This window comes from Simochromis diagramma, unplaced genomic scaffold (assembly GCF_900408965.1).
Source record: "Simochromis diagramma unplaced genomic scaffold, fSimDia1.1 OVJJ01000293.1, whole genome shotgun sequence".
Classification (NCBI taxonomy): Eukaryota; Metazoa; Chordata; class Actinopteri; order Cichliformes; family Cichlidae; genus Simochromis; species Simochromis diagramma.
Window position 1 is genome coordinate 22,291,416 of NW_024386801.1, and position 11,350 is coordinate 22,302,765.

Here is an 11,350-nt window from a genome sequence, read left to right on the forward strand (position 1 = left end):
AAAGACAAGTGGAAGCAGACAAAAACAACAAGCATGCATGCTACAAACTTTACCCGAGTCATTTAGACAGCCGTTAGCACATGATTCTCCTTATGGGGACCTGATATGTTTAATATTGTGGCGAGCTCAGACAAGGAGGAGACGGAGGTGTCGTTTGGTCTTGCTTCCCGTGAGCTAGCCAGGGAGCACAGCCGTTTATTGACATCTGCAGAAGAACACTGCCGCTAGCTAACTGCTCAGCGCGGCAACAGCACAGCAACAACAACAACAACACACAGGGCGCCCTCTGACCCCGGAAGGACACACCGTCGCAGCGAGAGGGCATCACCCGTCACTATGGCAACATAAACAAAACATAACTGTACAAACAGAACCCCGAACAGCCCCGACCCGCTACATAGCCCCCACCTAAGGGGTCAGTCGTCCTCGACGACCCCATTACCCCACACAAAGTCCTGCAAATGTCCAGGTGCCTTCTTTTGGCGCACCGGCCGGTCACGACCGGCGGGGGAAAAGTCACTCGGGTCAGAACATGGGGTGCCACCATCATCCCACTTCTGACACCAATGTGGCGAGCTCAGACAACGAGGAGACGGAGGTGTCGTTTGGTCTTGCTACCCGTGAGCTAGCCAGGGAGCACAGCCGTTTATTGACATCTGCAGAAGAACACTGCCGCTAGCTAACTGCTCAGCGCAGCAACCGCGCAACAACAACAACAACACACAGGGCGCCCTCTGACCCCGGAAGGACACACCGTCGCAGCGAGAGGGCGTCACCCGTCACTATGGCAACATAAACAAAACATAACTGTACAAACAGAACCCCGAACAGCCCTGACCCGCTACAATATGCTGCTGAGAATATAGCCCAGAAGAAGCGTATAGTATTGCTTTTATTTTGGAAAGAGCCATTTCTCTGTAATAAACTCTCTTTTCCAAAGATGAGTGATTCCTCAATCAGATACAGGGCTCGCAAAATCGCTAGCCCGACGTCCCGGGGCTAGCGATTTTTCCAGTCGGGCTACCAAAATCTATCTCTGCCCTGCCCGTCGGGCTATCGTAGAAAGGAAAAATATATGTCAATGCTTTTGCATTCTTTCGGAAATGTAGCTGGGTAATTATGTCATTGGCATCGGTGAGCGACTGTCAATATGTGACATATTGAAATCGCGTTTGAATTTGCGCTTGTTTTTTGCTTTCACTTTGCAATCGCGCGAACTGTGTATAGAGAGCGACAGCACTGATCTGTGAGTGATGATAATTTGTGCACCAATTCCTCTGAGATCGTCTTATCAATCGTTAGCTTACTATGCAAACATGACAAGTGAAATCTCCTGCAGCAAGCTTAAACATATGAGAGGTTGATCGCGCAGAGAATCGCTGACCGTTATGTGAGTGCGTGTGTAAAAGCAGCAGGATATATATTGTAGCGGGTCAGGGCTGTTCGGGGTTCTGTTTGTACAGTTATGTTTTGTTTATGTTGCCATAGTGACGGGTGACGCCCTCTCGCTGCGACGGTGTGTTCTTCCGGGGTCAGAGGGCGCCCTGTGTGTTGTTGTTGTTGTTGTTGTTGCTGTGCTGTTGCCGCGCTGAGCAGTTAGCTAGCAGCAGTGTTCTTCTGCAGATGTCAATAAACGGCTGTGCTCCCTGGCTAGCTCACGGGAAGCAAGACCAAACGATACCTCCGTCTCCTCCTTGTCTGAGCTCGCCACAATATTTTAGTTCTGCTGAGCCAAATAAGACAGATCAGGGTGAAGAAGTGACAGCCAAAGAAAAGCTTACCACAAAACGGAAAAGTTATGACAAATCAGACTACAAGGCAAAAAGAAAGTGCAGCTTTATGGTTTCATGGACAAAAGAATTTCTGTGGCTGCAATATGACGAGCTATATAACCGGGGCTGCACATAAGTGGTCCGCAGGTGCGCATTCGCTGTCAAAATAAAAAAAAAACGCGCACAAGATATGAAGTTGCAACGCGTGTTTGCATACATAAGATTTTCTGGAGGAGGACAGACATTTGTTTAGAACTCTTAAAGATGTCGAAGAAGCTCCTTTAAGCAATTACTGTGATGTTCCTCCACCTCCAAAAAAATGTCAGGAGTCCGAACCACAAAAGAAGCACGTATTCTCGGAAAAGTGGTTGCAGGAGGTGAGCTGACTTCAAACAAATGATGAACGCACAGAGATGTGGTGCGGAATGTGCCGTGAAAATCCCACTCTAGCGGACAAAAACAGTGCTTTTTATATGGACGCAAACGCGCGTTGCAACTTCTTATCTGGTGCGCGTCTTTTATTTTGACAGCGAATGCGCACATGCGGACCACTTATGTGCACCCGTGTAAATAACATAATGTTCTGCCGGGTGTGTTGTTGGTTTTCCCTCGATTTCTGAGACTTCAAGCGCCTTTGTTACTGGGACCAGTCATTTTAAGAAAGGCCCCCATTAGAACCCATGAGAAATGCAAGAAATGCATTATTGCTCAGTCTGCAATATCTTTCCCAGAACAAACACCAATTGCAAATAACATACTAAAAATCAACCTGAAAAATCTGTTTAGAACAGCGTACTATGTTGCAAAGAGTGAACTACCACTGGCACAATTTAGCAGTCTTTGCAAACTTCAAAAAGCAAATGGCCTAGATCTTGGTTCCACTTGTCTCTTACCCGTGACTTCAGTGGAAATTTCAAATTCAGGATCTGACACAGACTGATTTATGTCCTACACAGTTCTTACAAGTTCATAGAAATTTCTGTTCAATTAGAACCAAGTATTTGAGTTGATGATTGTAATTTTTATACAATGTTGTAATTTGTTTTTCAACAATTTTTTGATTAATGTTTTGTTTCCTTTACAATATTATACTTTAATGTATAATATTGTAAAGGAAACAAAACATCAATCAAAAAATTGCTCTCTTTTTTATTCGGGCTACTTACATTTATTTTGGGCTACCAAAAACTGAAGAGTCCCTGCCCGAAGGGCTACCAGGGATTTTGAAATTTTGAGAGCCCTGAGATATATTTATTTTTTAAATTACTTTTGTTTCAGCAACATTAAATTTAAAAACTGTACTTTTGAGTTAAAATATATATTTATAATTTTAATAAATGACAAATTAAAAAGGCATGAACATTTTTTTGTATCAAAAAAATATCGAACCGTGACACCAAAGTATCGAACCGAACCGTGAATTTTGTGTATCGTTGCACCCCTAATATATATAAACATACACATACATACACATATATATTAGGGGTGCAACGATATTCGTATCGATATTGAACCGTTCGATACAGTGCTTTCGGTTCGGTACGCATATGTATCGAACAATACAAAATTTGTAATTTATTTTATCAACTTTCCTTCTGACGATGCTGTCTGTGTTGAGCGCTCAGTGAATCTGCGTTCGACTACTCCGCCTAGGCTCGACAGTGCAGCCTAGGCGGAGTAGTCGAACGCAGATTCACTGAGCGCTCAACACAGACAGCATCGTCAGAAGGAAGAGCGCAGGGCAAGCTAGCGAGACAGAAGTTAAGCTCTCCTTGCAACATGGACCTCCCCCACCCTCATTCAGATCTGGCGTTTGGAATTATTTTGGTTTTCATGTGACGTATGACCCTGAAGGTAAGCGAGTCATGGACTAAAGTAAAACAGTATGTTGGATGTGCCATGCAATGCTCAATTACATGGGTGGGAACTAGTGTGTTAGCGCAGTTAGCTCGTTAACGTGTTGGCCGTCTAGCCCCATGCACGGGGCGATCGGCGATAGCTCGTTAACGGAGATTTGCCGTGTTGTGGCGTTAAGGTCATTTCAACGAGATTAACCTGAAAGCACTAGTGGGAACACAACGAATATGACTGCACATTTACGCCGACATCATCCTAGTGCAAAGACAAAAACAACAAGCATGCTACTAACTTTAGCCGAGTCATTTAGATAGCTGTTAGCACATGATTCTCCTTATGCTGCTGAGAATATAGCCCAGAAGAAGCGGATAGTATAGCTTTTATTTTGGAAAGAGACATTTCTCTGTAATAAACTCTCTTTTCCAAAGATGAGTGATTCCTCAATCAGATACAGGGCTTGCAATATCGCGAGCCCGACGTCCCGGGGCTAGCGATTTTTTTCAGTCGGGCTACCAAAATCTATCTCTTCCCTGCCCGTAGGGCTATTGTAGGAAGGAAAAATATATGTCAATGCTTTTGCATTCTTTCAGAAATGTAGCTGGGTAATTATGTCATTGGCATCAGTGAGCCACTGTCAATATGTGACATATTGTAATCGCGTTTGAATTTGCGCTTGTTTCTTTGCTTTCACTTTGCAATCGTGCGAACTGTGTATAGAGAGCGACAGCACTGATCTGTGAGTGATGATAATTTGTGCACCAATTCCTCTGACATCGTCTTATTAATCGTTAGCTTACTATGCAAACATGACAAGTGAAATCTCCTGCAGAAAGCTTAAACATGTGAGAGGTTGATCGCACAGAGAATCACTGAGCTTATGTGAGTGCGTGTGTAAAAGCAGCACGATATATATTTTAGTTCTGCTGAGCCAAATAAGACAGGTCAGGGTGAAGAAGTGACAGCCAAAGAAAAGCTTACCACAAAACGGAGAAGTTATGACAAATCAGACTATAAGGCAAAAAGAAAGTGCAGCTTTATGGTTTCATGGACAAAAGAATTTCTGTGGCTGCAATATGACGAGCTAAATAACCAGGGCTGCACATAAGTGGTCCGCAGGTGCGCATTCGCTGTCAAAATAAAAAACACGCACAAGGGTTAGGGTTAAATTTAAAAACTGTACTTTTGAGTTAAAATATATATTTATAATTTTAATAAATGACAAATTAAAAAGGCATGAACATTTTTTTGTATCGAAAAAATATCGAACCGTGACACCAAAGTATCGAACCGAACCGTGAATTTTGTGTATCGTTGCACCCCTAATATATATATATATATATATACGTTTCAATTGGGGTTTGGGGACTCATTTGCAATCAGCTACATTGCCACTGTCATATGTTACTTCTCAGTTTTTATTTACCTTTATGTTTCCGTAAGTGTTGTATTGAAGGCAGCCATGTGGTGGCAACCTGCAGAGGGATTTATCTATTTTCAGTCACACAGGGAGAAAATGACAGGAGTAAATCACAGTCTACTCACTCAGAGAAAAATCCAGTTCTCCTTGGAGAGAAGGGAATCCATTTACTTAGGATGTGAAAGTGACACAATGCAATTTAGAAACTGAATATTATGGGGTTTTTCTCCCCTTTTCTCTTTCAAACATAAAAGAATACAGCTGCTTGTTTTTAGCTTATCAGCAGTAGACACTTACAGGGATTAACTTACAAAGGTAGATATAGAAAATTCTATATCTCAAGTGCACATTATCCAGTCTGTCCCAAACTTGACATGCTTGATGGAAGTCCAAGTCTGGAGATGTCTATGTGCCAATATTAGGTAACACTTATGGCACCATGTAGTGGTACAGGAAATCAGCAGTAGGCAATAATCATCCCATGTACATCACATTTTCATTGGTGGTTCCACAGATGATATACTGTGGCATGACATATAATTAGTAGATATTCTCCAGCAACACCTAGTGTTGGGCTTAAAACATTCACATGACAACATGAAACTCCTCACCTACAACCCAACCGACCTGTAATATGGATCGAGTGCAGCATGAGTGGATGTGCACAGAGAAGCGAGGGCCTGATAAATGCTGTTTGCAGCTTTGATTTGAAATTAATATTTTTATGAGAAGCATATTGAAGTTTATTATCATCATTATGCAAACAAAATGACTGAGATAAAATGATCATTTTGCCACATTCAATTTTTAATTGTGAATTAGAACACCCTTTACATTTGATTATTACTTTTGCGATAATCCAGTAGCCCTGTTTGGTTTCAGACAGTGATAAAGAGACAGCATTTAAAGTTTTTACTGCAGCTTTTTTCTCATTGGCCATCAGAAATGATGGATTTCATGGAAAGAGTTGGTTGTAATAAGGGTATTGTGTCAGCAGTGTATTTTGGCCTAACGCAAGAAAATCCAGTTGCATGATCTCCTGAGTGCACAAGGACGACTTTCTGAGCTCAGTTGCCTCCTCCACCTACAAGAAATCTGCCATGCTTACTCTGAGTGCAGGCAACAGATGCTCTAAATGCACCTTCACTTGATGTTAATCAACTGTGAGCAGAGCATTTTAAGAGCAGTTTGAATGTTGACGTCATTTCAAAGTTATGCATCATTCTCAGTGTAATCTGATTCCTCCAGCTCTTTTAGAATTCCAGCTGCAGTCAAACAGGATGGACATGAATAATTCAGAGAAGAGCTGTTCAGAGGTAGTGCCGCTGCTACTTCATCGTCACTTCGTCGTGAGGCTTCAGCTAGAAGCAATTACAAAAGGGCTTCTTTTCCAAAGTAAAGACGGTACTGAATATCTATTTTCACTAAGTTTCATGTTCTCCTTTATTTTGGGGGGGCATGCCTGCTGTATGAGGTTTATTCTGGTAATGTTCAGCATTATAAGCAGTTCATAATTAATTCTAGTGATGCTGCTTTTCTTACTGTCAGAAAATCTACTAAAAGGGCAAAAAGTATCAATGAAATGATCTTAAATCTCAGGAGCTCTTTCTAAACTTGGCACTCACACGTACATGTGGAAGTATGACTATATTAATTCTACAATTTATTCAGTATTTATTCAATATTCAATATTGTCAGGTCTGTAACTGCGGACAGTGACACAGTTTTTGCAATCCACCACAGTATTGTTTAAATCAAACAATCAGTAACTTAATGAACTGCAAACTTCCAGCTTTAATTCAAGAGATCTAACAAAAGTATTGAATTGCATTAAATGTTTAGGAATTACAGCGATTCTTATACAGGCAATAAGGAATTCAGTTGCTGATTTCATGCTGTATTTGGTTTTATTTTCATTGACTGTTTTGTTAGGTTTAAACACCATAACTGCTTGGTAATGATTACGTAAGGGTAAGGACAAGATTGTGATCTGGTTCCCAGTAGGCTCTTTCAATCCAGACATTGAAGAGTTATGATAAAAGGTACCCATGAAAGCTACGCCAAAATTTGGGATTATAGATTACAGAAATAACGTAATGTAATAACGTAATAAAAATGTTAATTACATAACTTTTTCATTCTGTCGTCAACAAAAGAAATGAATTTCTTCTTGAATAATGGCAAATGCATAAAATATCTATCAGCGTAGAGCCTCATGCATATTGGTGTATTCTGGATGTGTATGTTTTTGGCTACATTTTAGCTTTCTGTCAGTACTAATAAATTGCCTTGTTATTAGCCGGGTCAAAAGCAGTGTCTGATGTTCTGGAGAAATAGTTCTTGGAATTCCACCTTCACAGTTCAGTCTTGGGCTCATCAGATCAGATAATGTCTTCCTCATGCTCATAGTTCCTCGTAGTTTTTTAAAAAGCAATTTGACAAGCTGCCATATCGTTTTACTCACAAGTCCTCTCCCTGTGTTGGCTAGAATTGCTGTTGAGATCCTTTAATCAGGTTCTCCCATCTCTTCAGAGAACTTCTGAATGTCTGTTGACTTGGAGACCTGGAATTTCTTTCTTGATCAAGGGCCCTTCTTTATGTCTCCTAAAAAGAGAAATATTCCTAATGTTGCTTAAATCTGTCCTCTAGGTCTCCTGACAGTGACAGCTACAACAACTACAACTCACCAGAAAGACAGGTTCCCATCATCCATTACCCATCATCAGCTAGCGGACCATCCTCTCCAGCTTCAGTTGCTGAAGACCAATCACAGAACACCGCAGCCTTCAGAGTCGCAGGTCAAAGCACCAGCACTTCCTGTTTGATGCATGGGTGAACTCTGGAAACTGAAGCTTAAACTTCTTTTGGGGAAAAACAGTGACTGTGTTCATTTTCCAAGAGATTTGAAAAGCAATTTTAGTGCATTGGATGGATATCTTTTTTGTGGCACAAAACTCTGTTTCATTTTTACATACCAAAGATGAACAGAGCCCACAAAGACATGTTTTTGGAGGGGATGAGACATTCAGAATGCCACTCTACCACATACCCTACTATAGCTTTGCATAGAAATGAAAATATTGTATAATTATCTACTACATGGCTTAACTAAGAAAAGTAAAAAAAAAAAAAAAAGAAAAAAGAAAAAGAGTTATTTAAAAAAAAAATGTGTTTCTGAATGAAGAGAGATGAAGCTGTTGTTTCTGTTGGGACACTCTGGCTATGTGCTGGACATCAGTCTGGTAGAGAGGGTAAAGGGAAAAAATCATATCAGACATTTTTATGATAGAAACATCAAGACTTGCACTTTATGTAGACAGTTGAAATGTTGTTTTACAGATAAAAATTTCCATCGACCAGGCAGGAACACTTTGAGTGTGGTAACAAGTAGAAAAATATACAGGAACTGTTTAAACTGATGCGCCTACTTAAAACAATGGAACTAAGTGAACCTCAGACAGTTATATTATAGTACTTGATTTTGAACCTCTTTGGGTTCACTTTTATGTTATATCAGACATTACAATTGTCAAAGTTTTCAGTTTTATTGTGCAGGTAACAACTGAGGCAGTGATGCTGATAAATGCATGGAACTTCAGCAATATGAACTCACCTCCTAATTTGATTTAGACATAAATAACATCAGATATTTCAGGAATATAATATTGTCTCTTCAAATAAAACAATGCAGTGTAGTAGCTCCCGATGGTTACAGGTCACTATCCCTCATTAAAAAACCCATCAAACTACAGATTTATAGAGGATTCCTGGCCATTCCACCAGACTACATTGTATATTCTTCTACATTTTTCTATATTTGGCCAACATGCAATTTGCAGTGACGATTTCAGTTAAGCAAGGAATTTCATACCACACACTATTTCTGTTTGACAGCAGAACACATAAGAACACAATAGATTTTCAAGTTCCAAAGTTAACAGTTTTATACATTGTATGTTTGTAGAAAGCCATGCTTGACTCATGTTTGAAACCTGTTGTTATTCAAAGCTTGGTCTGACAGTTATATTGTTTTTAAGCTGGGACTGAGAAGGTGTTTTTCATTTTGACCACTTTCTGATGGTTACCTTTCAAATACTTACATATCATAAGTAATACTTAAAGTAATAACTGATCATTTGTTTACATCAGTTATGAAATATTACCTATATTTTTTCCACGTACTGTTATTAAAAATCAAGTTGTGCATTAAGCCAATAAATCTACAGTAGTAAACAAAAACTGGTTGACACCAGCTATTTACAGATAGCAGAAGACAAATATGAAGTGTTATGTGAAAGAGATGTTTCAAACCTGGGCAAGCTAAATTATAGGAATTAAAAGGAGTTATTATACAACTATACACTAAGTAAAAAAAAAAGAAAAAAGCAAAAACAAAAAATAAACAAAAAAGTGACATTAATTTCTTTTCCCCCTTCAACAGGTAAATGTATACCAACTCTAACAATTCCATGTTTCTGTAGGTCATCGCATTATCTCACTCTTATTCAGCAATGGGCAATTAAGTCACTGCCCCTGTTTTGATGTTGTTCCCTTGTTCTGTCCTTATGGAACCATTTTTTCACTAAATAGAAAATGCAGTTTAATTGCCAATCTTCCCAAATGTTTTCTTCTGGTGACAAATTAAATACTTTTATATGGAAAATAGCAAGTGCAGGGAACAAATCCACAACTATCTCAATATTCATTATTTTTAGGGTCTTGACATGAGGTGGGAATAATGTTAGCTTCAGGTTTATAAGTTTAAACTTTAATTGCAGATGAAAGAACAAGGGAATTCTGTCTTCGCCTTTCAGTGTTATCAAAATTTACATGGTAATAGGGATAATTGTCACGGGCTGCGGCTCCAGACCTTGTATTTGCAGAGAGGATCCAAAAGCAGACACTCGAGGCAGGGCAGAGCTTAACTAAAGGCAAGCAGTTTATTAAAGGCAGAACAAAAACACACACACACACACACACACACACACACACACGGGGCAAAAGGAGGTTAAGACACTGAACTGAACAGAAAGCTAAACACTAAGAACGTGGCACATAAGGCATAAAACACCAAACAAGAGGCATGGAAAACCTGAAAGATGGTAGGAAGATGGACAGACAATCCAACAAGGTAAAAAAGATACATGGCACAATATATACACACACACAAGGGTGAATAGGGAAAGGCTGTTCATCTCAGCATGGGAACATAGCTGAGGTGAACGGACATAATGAGACGAGGTAAGCAAAACTGAACACATTGAACACAGGACAGGAGACTGTCAAAATAAAACAGGAAACACACTGAGACTGAGACAGACAGGCTTGACACTGGGGTCAGGGAAGAAACAGACATGGGAACAAGGCGTGCACAGGAGACAAATCACAGCAACACGACTAACACGCACAGAGGGCGAATACTCAGCAAAAGAATCATGATTGCAAAATAAACAAAAATGCTGGGTCAGTGACCCAGCACCCTGACGATAATACCTCTGTGGGACAACAAACCAGCGTGCAAAGATGAATGTGGAAAGCTTATGACTATCCTCTGTTTTCTTTGGGTCAAAATAAAATAAAAATGTGTTTTTCTTTTCAGAGATGAGCTTCTGTTTTTCAGTATGTACTGTCCAACTCATTTCTCCAAAGAGTTAGAAAAAAAAAAAAAGGAAACTCCTGGCTGAAATAGAATTTATCCTTTAACAGGGTTTACTTGAATTCTCAGGATGATGGTATTGTTTCTAATTGTTTCCAGCATAAGCTCTTGCATTTTTATCTATGTATGTAAGTATTTATTTATTTAATATACAGAATAACAACAACCAATAAGTTTGCTATTATGTTATTACTGTTTCCATTTTCAAACATATAAAACAGCTGATAAACATCCACTTATGTCCATTAATTAAGGCTTGTTAAATGATTGTATGTATATGAATGAGGTCAGCTGTTATTCAGTTCTCTGGTTTATGTTGTTTTCTCTTCATGCTGGAAGTGGGATATAATCTCTCATGTGTTTCTCTGTCTCCCTCCTCTCTCCTTCTGTATGAAGAGCTGCACATTACGAGCACTAATGTTCACAATTAGCAACTAGAATTGTAGTGGGTGTATAATGCTGCATGAATCAAATGCAATACTAAATCTGATATTCAAATCAAATTTCTACTGGGACTTACCAGGTGCTTGGAGGTGAGACAGGAGCTTCTTTCCAGGTCTTTTTATTCATTCGTTTACTCTGTGTCATGGCATTTTTATATTACACTATCACAATATTTCCACGAGTGTCTGTCTGAAAATGGGAGTC

The 11,350-nt window shown here is 39.6% G+C and overlaps 1 protein-coding gene across 1 annotated transcript in view; it reads left to right on the forward strand.

The window, feature by feature from the left end:
- The window catches only part of LOC120730282 (chemokine-like protein TAFA-5), a 47,611-nt gene extending 39,447 nt beyond the window's left edge, over nt 1–8,164 (forward strand). The window contains exon 4 of the mRNA XM_040026570.1: nt 7,696–8,164. Coding sequence (XP_039882504.1) covers nt 7,696–7,704 — 9 coding nt within the window. The 3' untranslated portion in view covers nt 7,705–8,164. The remainder of the gene's footprint in view (nt 1–7,695) is intronic.
- Nucleotides 8,165–11,350: the final 3,186 nt, after the last annotated feature.